The 15,280-nt window shown below is 39.7% G+C and overlaps 1 protein-coding gene across 5 annotated transcripts in view; it reads left to right on the top strand.

The window, feature by feature from the left end:
• The window catches only part of RPS6KA3 (ribosomal protein S6 kinase A3), a 125,171-nt gene that overhangs the window by 98,937 nt on the left and 10,954 nt on the right, over positions 1 to 15,280 (top strand). For 3 of the 5 annotated variants that reach the window (XM_030933530.1, XM_010379701.2, XM_030933532.1), the window contains 6 exons: positions 2,041 to 2,166; positions 5,866 to 5,955; positions 8,235 to 8,393; positions 10,908 to 11,069; positions 13,204 to 13,280; positions 14,392 to 14,509. In XM_030933530.1, coding sequence (XP_030789390.1) covers positions 2,041 to 2,166; positions 5,866 to 5,955; positions 8,235 to 8,393; positions 10,908 to 11,069; positions 13,204 to 13,280; positions 14,392 to 14,509 — 732 coding nt within the window. The remainder of the gene's footprint in view (positions 1 to 2,040; positions 2,167 to 5,865; positions 5,956 to 8,234; positions 8,394 to 10,907; positions 11,070 to 13,203; positions 13,281 to 14,391; positions 14,510 to 15,280) is intronic. The other 2 variants (XM_010379704.2, XM_030933531.1) reach the window with 1 other exon arrangement.

Below are 15,280 nucleotides of genomic sequence, written 5' to 3'. Positions count from 1 at the left end.
TTCAAGACCAGCCTGGCCAACATGGTGAAACCCCTATCTCTACTAAAAATACAAAAATGAGTTGGGCATGGTGGTGCGTGCCTGTAATCCCAGGTACTCAGGAGGCTGAGGCACAAGAATCACTTGATTCGGAGGCAGAGATTGCAGTAAGCGGAGATCGCACCACTGCACTCCAGCCTGGGTGACAGAGTTGAAACTCTGTCTCAAAAAATAAAATAAAATACATTTTATATCATTAACTTAACTCTTAGAAATTTTTTTCATATGTCATTGAAAAGGTTGCAAGAACCCAAATCCTAGATACCTATGTGACTTGAAAGTAGAGTTTTAGGCCAGGCACGGTAGCTCACGCTTGTAATCCCAGCACTTTGGGAGGCCGAGGCAGGCAGATCACGAGGTTAGGAGTTCGAGACCAGCCTGTCCAACACAGTGAAACCCCGTCCCTACTAAAAATACAAAAATTAGCTGGACGTGGTGGCGCATGCCTGTAATCCCAGCTACTCTGGAGGCCAAAGCAGGAGAATCGCTTGAATCCAGGAGGCATAGGTTGCAGTGAGCCAAGATCCACCACTGTACTCCAGCCTGGGCGACAGAGCTAGACTGTGTCTCGGAAAAAAAAAAAGAAAGTAGAATTTTAAAAGAGTTGAGATAAACATGACGATGTTGTCTATATCCTCTCCTGTGCCTCAAAATGTTTTTCATGCCGAGTTTGTTTCACCCTCTGCCTCCTTCCGGTCAGCTATGATGAATTGAGGTCTTCTGGTTCTTCGATGTCTTAGAACAGGAGTCGGCAGACTTTCTCTGTGAAGTGTTAGATAATACTTGAGGCTTTGTGGGCTATATGGGCTCTGTCACAACTACTCAGCTCTGCTCTGTATCTCAAAACAACCACAGACAATACATAAACAAGTGGGCATGGCTGTGTGCCAACAAAACTTTATTTACACACGTGGGCAATGAATCAGATTTGGCTCACTGGCCATAGTTTGGCAACCTTTGCCTTAGAAAGATACAAGAAATAAACATGAACTCAAATCTTAAGTCATCTTTCTAATCAAAGGGAACTAGATGTGTCTTTTAAAGCACTGGATTGTTTTTAGGATATCATTTGTACTTGGATTTGCTTGATGATTAAGTTGCTTTTGCTCTAAAGTTTTTTCATGAGTTACCCTGTTTTCCGTTTTGTAGAAAAACAATTAAAACACTGGTTTTTAAGCAGAGCTCATGTTGAAATAGTCTGTGCCATTTACTATGCAAGCACATGATATATGGCAAGTTTTTAAATTATAAATTCTGTACCTAACATAGAAACCACAAACATATATATTCTACAGAATTCAAGTTTTAACATATACAAAGCTCATAGGCATGGATGTCTCATATCAGTATAGCCAAGGGCAACACAACTTTCCTCAGCCTGTTTATGGAATCAATAAGTTGCTGTTCATCATCTACTGTATGTTATTAGTCCCTAACCCATGACCAGCTTCTTTAGCAGAAGTTGTGTAAGGCTATGACTTCAGGATGAAGAAAGGAGGGTGTGGCTACTGAAAGTCCAAAACAGGTATTGCTTGCAAATACATTATTTTTATTTAATCTTCACCATTACCCTCTGAGAAAATACAGGCTGAAAGTTACACAGCCTGTAAGTGGTGCATCTGAGACAAGAATTCAGATATTCTAATTCTGAATCCTCCTAAATCCTTTCCTTCTATACCATAGGTTTCAAATTTCACATTTGCAAAGGTGCTCGAAAACCTATAGCCAATTGGGGAGTGGAATAAGGCTGAATCACAGACAAAGATATAGGCCCCATTTCAAGTAGCTCTGCTTTTAAAGTCATATTTCTTGCTGTACATTTCATTGTAAACACTTCCGAAATCACTTGTTTGTAGAAGAATAAGTACTATAAAGATGTATTTTTATTCTTATTCATTTATATGTAGAGCATCAACAATGCATGCTGAGGAACATACTTCCCTATTATAAAATGCACTAAAGGCATTATGGGACTCTTCACCAATTTATAATTTTTTGTAGCAGTTACACAGGAACAGTATTCAGTTTACTGATGGATATGAAGTAAAAGAAGATATTGGAGTTGGCTCCTACTCTGTTTGCAAGAGATGTATACATAAAGCTACAAACATGGAGTTTGCAGTGAAGGTAAATATTTTTTTAGTTAAAATGCAATTTGTATAGTTCTTGTTCATGCATGTCAGTACCAGTTAAAAATTACACTCCTCTTGTTGTTAAAAGTGCCTTTTGTTATGAAAAAGTTAAATATCTGGCTAGTGATCTTCAGAGATCTTAATCTAGAACCCTGTGAGCTAAAGGTAAGGTGGTTATACATCTAGTTTGCCCAGAGCAGTACCAGTTTACACATCAAGTGATTTTTTTTTTTTTTACCTCAAATGATTTTTAAAGTATATTTTTACTCTAAGAAGTCCCCATTTTATGCTCAGGGTGTCAACAAATTCCTCAAAATTGTGTGCAAAATTTTGTATGTTTACATCTTCTCTGGCAAAATGTTCATACCTTTCTTTACATCTAAAAGGATCTGGGAACTAATAAATGAATTAAAACCACTATCATAAAATTCATTATCATTGGCTGTTTTAATTTCATCAAGTATCCTAAGACAGAATTTTCTAAGCCAAAAACCAAGGAACCTAGCTCTGTAATAAAGTTTGAATTTCAAACCTTTAGTCATAAGTGAACAAACACTATGTTCAAGTCTCTTTTCACTTCTTGGAATAGTAACCTTTGCTCTCCAATCTCAAGCAATTCAAACAATGTCTAAAGCTTTCAACTTATTTGAACCTTAGGACTGGTTTATAAATATGCATAGCTCATGTTTAGAGAGAGACTGACATTAGTTGTTATCACTTTTCTAAACTTAGATGTAACTGCTTTAAAGTTGTCAGTGTCTATGGGACTTTCTGTCAGATAGAAGGATGAACCATAGAAATACATTGAATTTGCTTCATTGGAAGGACAGTAAAGCTAATTTTAAAGAAGGAAATGTTTAAAAGAAATACATTTAATTTTCTATTTTCCTATTCATTGCTCTTATTGAAATCTAAGATATATAGAAATTTTCAAATTGCTTACCTGAAAGGAGAAAAGACTAATAACATATTTGGTAGGCAGTTTAAGGATGTGTCTTGCTTCCATAAATACATCGTAAAAAGCAGAAATGTCCTGAGGCCCCTTTGAATTACAGAAACTTTGAGGACTATGCCTAAAACCTCGAAAATATCTCCAAGCTATTTGTGTATTTTTGTGACTTAAAGGACTCGTAAAACCAATCCCAATACAGCTGGATTCTTCTGAAATTACCACGTGTTTGAGGTCCACAAGCACAAGTATAGGTCTAATGCAAACTGGGCTCAGATTAGCAGATCTGTGCCAAAAACAACCCCTCCCAGTGTGTTCTGGTTTTCAAAAGACTAGTCCCAGATCGTCTCTTAAATTAGCATGTCTATTCCATGTATCTCTCCTCTTAATCATCCATTTGCCTAATTCCACACTATCATTTGCAGTTGATTACAGTGGGCACCTATATGTTTATCTTCCCTATTCTCCAAATACAGAACTGTTTTACAAGTACAGTCCACCCTTGAATAACACAGGACTTAGGAGTGCTGATCTCCAAGCAGTTGAAAATCTGTATAACTTGACTCCCCAAAACCTAACTACTCAAAGCCTACTGTTGACCAGAAACCTTACTGATAGCATATACAGTCGATTAACACGTATTTTGTATATGTATTATATACTATATTCTTACAATAAAGCAAGCTAGAGAAAAGAAAGTGTTATTAAGAAAATCATGCCAGGCCGGGCGCGGTGGCTCAAGCCTGTAATCCCAGCACTTTGGGAGGCCGAGACGGGCGGATCACGAGGTCAGGAGATCGAGACCATCCTGGCGAACATGGTGAAACCTCATCTCTACTAAAAAATACAAAAAACTAGCCGGGCGAGGTGGCGGGCGCCTGTAGTCCCAGCTACTCGGGAGGCTGAGGCGGGAGAATGGCGTAAACCCGGGAGGCAGAGCTTGCAGTGAGCTGATCCGGCCACTGCACTCCAGCCTGGGCGACAGAGCGAGACTCCGTCTCAAAAAAAAAAAAAAAAAGAAAAGAAAATCATGCCAGACAGAGTGTCTCACATTTGTAATCCTAGCACTTTGGGAGGCCGAGGTGGGAGGATTGCTTGAGGCCAGGAGTTTGAGACAAGCCTGGGCAACATAGCAAGACCCTATCTCTACAGAAAAATTGTTTAAAAATTAGCCAGGCGTGGCTACATGTGCCTTTAGTCCCAGCTACTCAGGAGGCTGAGACAGAAAGATTGCTTGAGCTCAGGAGATTCAGGCTACAGTGAGCTATGTGCCACTGTATTCTAGCCTTGGCAACATAGCCAGACCTCATCTCTACAAATAATTTTTAAAATTAGCTGAGTGTAGTGGCATGTGCCAGTGGTCCCAGCTACTCAGGAGGTAGAGGTGGGAGGATCACTTGGGCCCAGGAGTTCAAGGTTGCAGTGAGCCATGATTGCACCACTACACTCCAGCCTGGGCAACAGAGCAAGACCCTGTCTCAAAAAAAGAAAAAAATATGGCCGGGCGCAGTGGCTCAAGCCTGTAATCCCAGCACTTTGGGAGGCCAAGACGGGCGGATCACGAGGTCAGGAGATAGAGACCATCCTGGTTAACACGGTGAAACCCCATCTCTACTAAAAAAAAAAGAAAAAATATATAAGGAAGAGAGAATATATTTACTGTTCATTAAATGGAAGTGGATCATAATAAAGGTCTTTTTCCTCATCATTTTCCCCTTAAGTAGGCTGAGGAGGGAGGAAGAAGAGAAGGAGTTAGTCTTGGTGTCTCAGGGGTGGCAAAAGTAGAAGAAAATCCACATATTGGTCCCTCATAGTTCAAACCTGTGTTGTTCAAGGGTCAACTATAAATCCATTTCAGATAGAAGACTGGACTCATGCTGAGAGTTGTAACCTCTTTCCTAGGTTGCTGGAGTGTCTGGGTATTTAGTGTGTACTTAATTACTAAGCTGTTTAAAATCGAGCATACAAAGGCCACCTAATTTGCTTCAGACTACCCTTTGAATGAATTGAAAGCAAAATTTGTCTTTTTTATATATTAGTTTAGCAGATTAAAACATTAAGATAAATATTTTTAAGGAGCAGCCAAAATAAAAGGGTTAGAAAGCTACATTACTATTTTAAAGGGCTTTATTATAATAATTAAACCAAATTCTAACCAAATAAAATTCTAGGTATGATTTTCTATGTAGCTTTCTGCCTAACTTCAAAAACAAGATTGTTCTACTTAACAGGTAATTAGCTTTTATAAGTAGCTTACAACTAACAGGATATTCAATTGAAGCATTTTATTCAAGGAAGTAAACTTAATTCAATAAGCAGATGCTAGTGGTGGTGTTACAGATGTATCTAGCTCTTAATTATATGTATGGATGGGGGGTTAGAAGTTGACTGAGTTCCCAAATGTTTAAGACCTCAAAGATAGAAGAAAAGAAATGTTAACTGTGTTCTTGGTACCTTTTCTCGAGGCTTTTTGAGTTTTTGGTAAGTCCTAAACTTACTACAAACTTACATTGGAGAGGCATGGTGGGAATGTGACTCATGAGTTGGAATTTATAGCCTTGCCATCTATATCAAGACTGGCTTTCTGATTAAAAAGTCTGGCCAGGTGGTTGAATAAAACTGATTGATAAATGGCTTATTTATATACTGTTTACATGAGGTAATACCCAAGGTCTGTAGCTGTAAATAATTAATGTTTATAACTGTATAGTTCATGAGGTTTTGTGATAAATATTTACCTTTTAGATTATTGATAAAAGCAAGAGAGACCCTACAGAAGAAATTGAAATTCTTCTTCGTTATGGACAGCATCCAAACATTATTACTCTAAAGGATGTAAGTAGATTCTTTAACATGGATCATTTGAACGAGTTGTCTGACTCACATTGAAAGCAGTGTATTTTCGGCCGGGCGCGGTGGCTCAAGCCTGTAATCCCAGCACTTTGGGAGGCCGAGACGGGCGGATCACGAGGTCAGGAGATCGAGACCATCCTGGCTAACACGGTGAAACCCCCGTCTCTACTAAAAATACAAAAAAACTAGCCGGGCAAGGTGGCGGGCGCCTGTAGTCCCAGCTACTCCGGAGGCTGAGGCAGGAGAATGGCGTAAACCCGGGAGGCGGAGCTTGCAGTGAGCTGAGATCCGGCCACTGCACTCTAGCCCGGGCAACAGAGCAAGACTCCGTCTCAAAAAAAAAAAAAAAGAAAGTAGTGTATTTTCATATTTTCAAACATCATGTGGTAGACAGAGAACTCATCATAGGCTGGGCATAGTGGCCCACGCCTATAATCCCAGCAGTTTGGGAGGCCAAGGCAGGAGGATCACTTGAGGCCAGGAGTTTAAGACCAGCCAGGTCAACATAGTGAGACCTCCATCTCTACAAAAAAAATTTTTTTAATTAACCAGGCTGGGCACAGTGGCTCACACCTGTAATCCCAGCACTTTGGGAGGCTGAGGCAGGAGGATCGCTTGAGCCCAGGAGTTCAAGACCAGCCTGGGCAACCTAGGGAGACCCTGTCTCTAAAAAATATTTAAAAATTAGCCTGACATGGTGGCTCATGCCTATAGTCGCAGCTACTCTGGAGGCTGAGGTGGGAGGATTGCTTCAGCCTGGCAGGTCAAGACCGCAGTGAGCAGTTATCACACCACTGCACTCCAGCCTGCGCAGCAGAGCAAGACCCTGTCTCAAAAACAAACAAATTCAGCATGGTAAGTTTTAAAAGTAGATTTGAAAACAATGTATATGTGTATATGACATAATTTCATTTATCAATAAAGATATGTTTGTACAGTTTTTTTTTCTACTTTTGCTTTAAGAAGAAAAGCACTTACGATATTATTGCTTTTAATATCTGCACTTGAACACTTACCTAAATGTTCAGTGTTAATATTACTATTAGTTCATATTCAATATTGACTAGTCTCACTCTCCAAAGTATCTTCCACATTACTAGAAGAGAGATCTAACACTCATAACTACCCATTTAACTTCCCCGCCTACAGTCTAAAGTCCCCAGCCCCTTAAGACCCTGCCTTCCTCTGTAGTTTTCAGACTTCTCACATACACTTTCTCATACACCTTATGCTCTGTGTTCTAGTATGTAAATTTCTTGCACATGCCTCAATTTCCCATGCTGCTCTGTCTGAATTTATAGTTCCCTCAGTTGCTAATACCATCTATTTTTCTTTACCTGGCTAACTACCACACATAAAAGATTTTGCTAAGGCACTGCTTCTTCCAGGAAGCCTGCCCTGCCCATTGCCACCCCCAGGACAAGTAAAGTATCTTTCCCTGGACTGTCATGATACACTGTTGCCTATGTCTCTCTTGACTTTTATTATAACAAAGTGTTGGCAAAGAGTGTGAACTCCCAGCTGGGCGCGGTGGCTCAAGCCTGTAATCCCAGCACTTTGGGAGGCCGAGACGGGCGGATCACAAGGTCAGGAGATCGAGACCATCCTGGCTAACACGGTGAAACCCCGTCTCTACTAAAAAAAAAAAATACAAAAAACTAGCCGGGCGAGGTGGCGGCGCCTGTAATCCCAGCCACTCAGGAGGCTGAGGCAGGAGAATGGTGTAAACCCGGGAGGCGGAGCTTGCAGTGAGCTGAGATCCGGCCACTGCACTCCAGCCTGGGCCACAGAGCGAGACTCCGTCTCAAAAAAAAAAAAAAAAAAAAAGAGTGTGAACTCCCCAGGTAGTGTTAAGTCTTCTCTTGCTAATGATGCTCACATAGGCCTGAAGGCCTTCTCTGGGGGTTGTAAAAACTCAAATTTCCTCAGATTATCACTGCTCATGTAGACACAGCAAAACCTCGTCTCTACAAAAAAATGCAAAAATTAGCCAGGTGTGGTGGCATGTGCCTGTAGTCTCAGCTGCTTGGGAGGCTGAAGTGGGAGGATCGCTGGAGCCCAGGAAGTGTATATTGCAGTGAGCCAAGATTGTGCCAGTGCACTCCTGGGCGACAGAGCGCATGTCTGTCTCAAAATAAATAAATAAATAAAATTTTTCTTGAATATGAAGTGAGTTTAATTTTTCTTTTATATTTTAAACTTTATTTTGAGCACATATAAAGTTTCAAATAGTATTTACATTTTGATGTTGAAATTTATAGGTATATGATGATGGAAAATATGTGTATGTAGTAACAGAACTTATGAAAGGAGGTGAATTGCTGGATAAAATTCTTAGACAAAAATTTTTCTCTGAACGAGAGGCCAGTGCTGTCCTGTTCACTATAACCAAAACCGTTGAATATCTTCACGCACAAGGGGTAAGTCTTTTTAACACTCTGTATATACATGCACACACTTTTTTTCTTTATGTTTGAGCTAAAATTAGATAGAAGTTACTTTATGCATGAAATGGAAAATAGCTGCTATTAGCTGAATTATCCTACTGATCTTCCTCTATATAAACTTTTATTATTGAGATTGAAGTGTGCCTTTGATATCCTAGCTTGTTTATGTTAAACTCTTGTGCTTCCAAGGAAAAGTAAGTGATCTCTTCCGACCTGGAAAACATAGCATTGTTTCTGCTAGGTCACTCTGTACTCATGAATACCAGACCCACTTCAGGTTGGAAGCAGAACCAAGGAATCCTGGTTTGTATTCATGTATAAAAGGAAATCCTTAAAACAATGAGACAAAGGAGTCACATGCTTCTGGCTGGTGGATATGCTCTTCATTCTTCTTGTATGCAGATTTTTAGTAAACAGCAAAAGAAAATTGTACTTCTAGGCTGGGCACAGTGGCTCATGCCTGTAATCCCAGCACTTTGGGAGGCCGAGGCGGGCAGATCACTTGAGGTCAGGAGTTCGAGAAAATCGTATTTTTTAAAAAAGACAGCCGGACGCAGTGGCTCACACCTGTAATCCCAGTGCTTTGGAAGGCCAAGGTAGGTGGATTACCTGAAGTCAGGAGTTCAAGACCAGCCTGGCCAACATGGCAAAACCCCGTCTCTACTAAAATTACAAAAATTAGCCGGGTGTCATGGTGCATGCCTGTAATCCCAGCTACTCGGGAGGCTGAAGCAGGAGAATTGCTTGAACCCGGGAGGCGGAGGTTGCAGTGAGCTGAAATTGCGCCACTGCACTCCAGCCTGGGCAACAGAGTGAGACTCCATCTCAAAAAAAAAAAAAAAAAAAAAAAGAAGGGAAGTCTGGGAGGAAAGGAGAAAATGAGGGGAGGGAGGGAAGAAAGGAGAACAGCAGAGGAGTGAAGAGGAATGGAAAGCAAGGGGAAAATAATTTTTAAAAAATTTTTTAGTTGACAAATTATATGTATTCATGGTATACAATGTGATGTTTTGATATATGCATATATAAAAGATTACCTCTTAAGGAGTTCAGTTTCAATACCTTCCTCTTGTTTTGTCTTTGCCCCTGAAAGCCAAGTAGAATGTGTTAATTCTAGAGCTTCCTGACTTCTAACTTATCAAGATTTGCCTAGTATTGTAACTTGAAATTAGTAGAACTCAGTAGTCACTGAGGAACTTGTGACCTTGCAGTCATCAAAGTCTTCTGTGTTCTTTTCCCAATGCCTCATCAGTAATTCGTTATTAAAATAGTCTGGAGAAGTGATGTCCTGGATGTGAGGAACTAAATCTAATTTGATTGATTGGAACACAGACTCAGAATTTGGTGACAGAAGGCACACTTAAGTCTAAAAAGGAATGTAAGAGAAGCTTATGATAAAAAAAAAAAAGTACAGTAGTCCCCCACTAATCTGCAAGTTTGCTTTCTGTGGTTTCAGTTATCCACAGTCAACCATTGTCAAAAATATTACAGTATTTTGAGAGACTACATTCACATAACTTTTATTACAGTATATTGTTACAAGTGTTCTAATTTATTAGTCATTGTTAATCTCTTACTGTGCCTGATTTATCAATTAAACTATATCATAGATATATATATCTAGGAAAAAATATAGAGACTTTGGTATTATCCTCAGTTTCAGGAATCCACTGGGGGTCTTGAAACATATACCCCACAGATAAGGGGGGACTACTGTACTCAGGTAGAGCATTAAAAGGAAAATAATACAAAACTCTAAAGAAGAGGTTTCTTCTTGCATGTGTAACACCTTGTATATCAAATAGGCAATACCAAAAATAAAGTCCAGATTTGTTTTGGTTTTTTCCTTTTTACTCCTGAATGCCCTGTCTATTCCATTTAGTCTATCAGAATATATTTGTTGTGTATGTACCTTGTACATGCTGTTCCTTCTAGTTAGAATGACTCTCCGTTACTGTTCTTATGGCTCATTCATTCTGTTCTTCAGATACTGGATCAGATGTTACCTCATCTGGAGACCCTCCCTGACTGCCCTATTTAAAGTTATGCCGCATGTCTCAACCTATTCTTTGCTTCCCCCAGAACTGTGTAAGCTCCTAGCATGGAAAGGCCAGGATCTTATGGGTCTTGTTCACCACAGTATCTACAGCAGCTTATATAATACCCTGGTACATGATAGACACTCAATATTAAATGAGTGATCAACCTGAAGGTAGATATATTATTGCTGTTTGCATTTCTCCTTAACCCAATTACTCAATTGGACAAAGAGGAGGGAGGTAAATACTATTCTTTCTTCCTCCTCCTCTTTGCCCCAGGTCTATGTTAGAGAGTTATGCTTTACATTATCAGTATTTTATAATGTTGGGCTAATTTAAAGGTCAGCACTCATCATCTTGTTAAGTGCATTGCTTGACAGTTTGTGAATAAAGAACTTTCAGTAATGGAAATATATTGTTAACATAACTCTTTAATTTGTTTTTCAATTAGGTGGTTCATAGAGACTTGAAACCTAGCAACATTCTTTATGTGGATGAATCTGGTAATCCAGAATCTATTCGAATTTGTGATTTTGGCTTTGCAAAACAGCTGAGAGCGGAAAATGGTCTTCTCATGACTCCTTGTTATACTGCAAATTTTGTTGCACCAGAGGTAATTGTGAGAGAGTTTGCTTGCAGTATTAGTATGTTTTAAAACTCATTCACTATGTTTAATACAGAATTATTAATAATAATTCAATTGAAGACTTACTGAAGAAATAATTAGGAGAAAATGCCAGCCTTTCATTTCCCTGTTTAATGTTTCAATGACATCTGATTGCCTACAGAAGAATCTAAATTTCTTAACACAGTATTATAAAAGCCCTTGAGGCAGGGCATGGTGGCTCGTGCCTGTAATCCCAGCACTTTGGGAGGCTAAGGCAGGAGGACTGTTTGAGGCCAGGAGTTTGAGACCAGCCTGGGCAACATAGTGAGACCCCATCTCTACAAGAAAATTTAAAATTAGCTGGGCATGGTGGCGTACCTGTAGTCTCAGCTACTCAGGAGGCTGAGGTAGGAGGATCACTTGACTCCAAGAGTTTGACGTTGCAGTGACCAAGATCACACCACTGCACTGCAGCCTGGGTCACAAAGCAAGAACCCCTCTATAAAAAAAAAAAAGAAAGGCTGGGCACGGTGGCTCAAGCCTGTAATCCCAGCACTTTGGGAGGCCGAGATGGGTGGATCACGAGGTCAGGAGATCGAGACCATCCTGGCTAACATGGTGAAACCCCGTCTCTACTAAAAAATACAAAAAACTAGCCGGGCAAGGTGGCGGGCGCCTGTAGTCCCAGCTACTCGGGAGGCTGAGGCAGGAGAATGGCGTGAACCCAGGAGGCGGAGCTTGCAGTGAGCTGAGATCCGGCCACTGCACTCCAACCTGGGCAACAGAGCGAGACTCCATCTCGAAAAAAACAAAAAAAGCCCTTCAGTCTGTCTGGTATTCCCTACCTGAAGTTCTAGACACACTGAACTTCTGGCCTATCACTAAGCCCGCTCTGCTCTCTTACTTATAGTTCCAATATAAGCAGGCCACCCTCTAGCCTTCCTTCTCTCCCCATGTCAAGAATAAATTGCTTCCTCATCTTCATACCTATAACATTTAAGACATAATTTGGGGTTTTTGTTTGTTTAGGGACAAGGTCTCCCTCTGTTGCCTAGGCCAGAATACAGTGGTGCAATCATAGCTCACTGCAGCCTTGAACTCCTCAGCTCAAGCAATCCTGCCTCAGCCTCCCAGGTAGATGGAACTACAGGAGAACGCCACCATGCCTGGCTTATTTTTTATTTTTATTTTTTAAAGATGAGATCTTGGCCAGATGCCGTGGTTCATGCCTGTAATCCCAGCACTTTGGGAGGCCAAGGCGGGTGGATTGCTTGAACTCAGGGGTTTGCGAGTAGCCTGGGCAACATGGTGAAACCCCATCTCTACTAAAAATACAAAAGTAAGCTAAGCTTGGTGGCACACGCCTATAATCCCAGCTGCTCAGGAGGCTGAGGCAGGAGAATTGCTTGAACCTGGGAGGCGGATGCTGCAGTGAGCCAAGATCGCACCCCTGCGTTACAGCCTGGGCGACAGAGTGAGACCCTGTCTCAATAATAATAATAATAAGGTCTTGCTGTGTTGCCCGGGTTCTCAAAACTCCTGGCTTCAAGTGATCCTCCCACCTTGGCCTCCCAAAGTGCTGGACTGCAGGCATGAGCCACCATACCCTACCCATACTTGATTTTATTACAATATTTATCAGGTTGAGTTGTTAACTATTTATGTGTTTATTTCCCATCAGATTTTTTTTTTTTTTTTTTAGGAAATCAGGGGTTTTTTGTATTTGTCATAGTTCATGCCTGATAAAAGTTGGTGATTTTTGTGCTAGGTTATGTGTGTTCTTTGTGTGCTTGTGTGTGTATGTGTTCTTAAAAGCATTGTTTTTTGTAAATATTTCTGTAGCCCGAAACAAAATATAAATTTGTTAAAATAGGAAAGTTATCTTCAGTTTGTTTTATATTCCTGTGTACCTACAATACTCAATAAATATTAATTTGAATACCAAAATTAAATTTATAATATGAATTATTAGTAGTAGAATGTTCTAGAATAGGATTAATGTATTGCCTTATTTGGTAACCATGTTCTGTTGAAATTTTCCTTGTAGTTGTTGATTTGGGATATATAATTCAGTTCCTAGCCTATACAAATATATATACAAAATGGTGGTATAGTAATACTAATTTTGCACTTTTTCTAGGTTTTAAAACGACAAGGCTATGATGCTGCTTGTGATATATGGAGTCTTGGTGTCCTACTCTATACAATGCTTACCGGGTGAGTGTATACCATACGTTCTAAGCACCATTTTGCTTAAGTTATCTAGGTTTTTGTTTTGTGTAAGGTTTTTTTTGTTTGTTTGTTTGTTTGCTTTTTCTTTACAGACAGGGTCTCACTCTGTGGCCCAGGCTGGAGTACAGTGACACAGTCATAGTTCACTGTAGCCCCAAACTCCTGGGCTCAAGCAATCCTCTCACCTCAGCCTCCCGAATAGGAGTAGCTAGGACTACAGGGGTGCACCACCACACCTGCCTAATTTCTTTATTTTTTTGTAGAAACAGGGTCTTGCCGTGCTGCCCAGGCTGGTTTCAAACTCCTGGGCTCAAGTGATCCTCCTGCTCTGGCCTCCCAAAGTGCTGGGATTACAGGCATGAGCCACTGTACCTGGCCTATATAGGTTTTTTTGTTTTTTTTTTAAATTCAGATGTTGTCATATCTTTCCATGTTTTCTCGTGTTATCTAATATGTACAATTCTGTAACAATTCCAAATTTATGGCTATATCATTACTGATTTTTTGTAATGTACTATTTATTAATGTCTCGAGGTCCTAAATTGATTTTTTCCATACTTTTTTGTACTGTTGTCATGTCAGAAACATAGAGGTTTTTTGTTTTTTGTTTTTTTTTTTTTTTGAGACGGAGTCTTGCTCCCAGGTTCAAGCAATTCTCTTGCCTCAGCCTCCCGAGTAGCTGGGACTACAGGCACACACTACCACGCCCAGCTAATTTTTGTATTTTTAGTAGAGACAATGTTTCACCATGTTGGCCAGGCTGGTCTCGAACTCCTGACCTCGTGATCCGCCCACCTCGGCCTCCCAAAGTGCTGGGATTACAGGCATGAGCCACCTTGCCTGGCCTACACTATTTCTTAATATTTTATTCTATAATGTGTCATGTCTTGAAATATTTATATTATTGTATATTAAATATGATTAATATTTTATAACCCATGCTTTACCTGGTGCCTTATGGAGCTTCATTTTGTTGATTTTTTTCACTTTGGTAGATTTTAATAAAATATTACATTAACTGAATTAGAATACTTTTGAGATTACCAACCAAATAAGAAATTTTATTAATTAATATTTTAATTTTATTATAAATCAGTTACACTCCATTTGCAAATGGTCCTGATGATACACCAGAGGAAATATTGGCACGAATAGGTAGCGGAAAATTCTCACTCAGTGGTGGTTACTGGAATTCTGTTTCAGACACAGCAAAGGTAAGTATGGCTTCCTATTATAAGCTTTTGAGAAAATAATTTTTTATGATCCATAGTGAGAAGAAATACTACCAGTTAGAAACCTCTGTTTATAAATTAGTATGTTAAAGTCATGTTACCAAATAATTTGAACTCAAAAATGGACCCATTATTTTGTTTCTTTCCCAGCTGACATTGGTTTGGCCTTATTATTTATACTTTTAAAACTGTTTCTCACTGAAGAACATGATAAATCATAACCATGGTAGTCTTCATGATTTGTCTGTCTATTGTGCGTCTCACACGCCACTTTACCTAAATTATGTCATGTAATCCTCATAACACCCTGTGAAATAGGTGGCAGTATTCCCATTTCGCAGAAGGAAACCGGAGCCCAGAATGTTAGTTTGAACTTGTCCATGTTACATACCAGGTAAATGTGGGTGCTTCAAACTAAATGTGATTCCACAGCCCTCATTCCCTAGAATAATTACACCATGTTCTATTTTTAATTCAGATTATGAAGAAAGGGGTTTCAGTTTTTTTCACAATAAACAGAGGTATAGTTTTATAGCATCTGCATGAAATAATTTGAAGAGCCCTTCTCACTGGAAGATCTGCCATCCCCTGAATAGCACTGACTTGCTTTCCAACTCTGCTCTGTTTTCACTTTTTTCATAGAGAATTCTTTAAAAAGAAGTTTTTTACTTCAAAATAAGAAAAACAGAGTAGATAAAGAGGATACATATTGGTAAAAGTGCATATTCTTTTTTCTTAGGGGTGAAAGCTTGA

This window comes from Rhinopithecus roxellana, chromosome 7 (genome assembly GCF_007565055.1).
Source record: "Rhinopithecus roxellana isolate Shanxi Qingling chromosome 7, ASM756505v1, whole genome shotgun sequence".
NCBI lineage: Eukaryota > Metazoa > Chordata > Mammalia > Primates > Cercopithecidae > Rhinopithecus > Rhinopithecus roxellana.
This window is presented reverse-complemented; position numbering and strand designations above follow the sequence as displayed.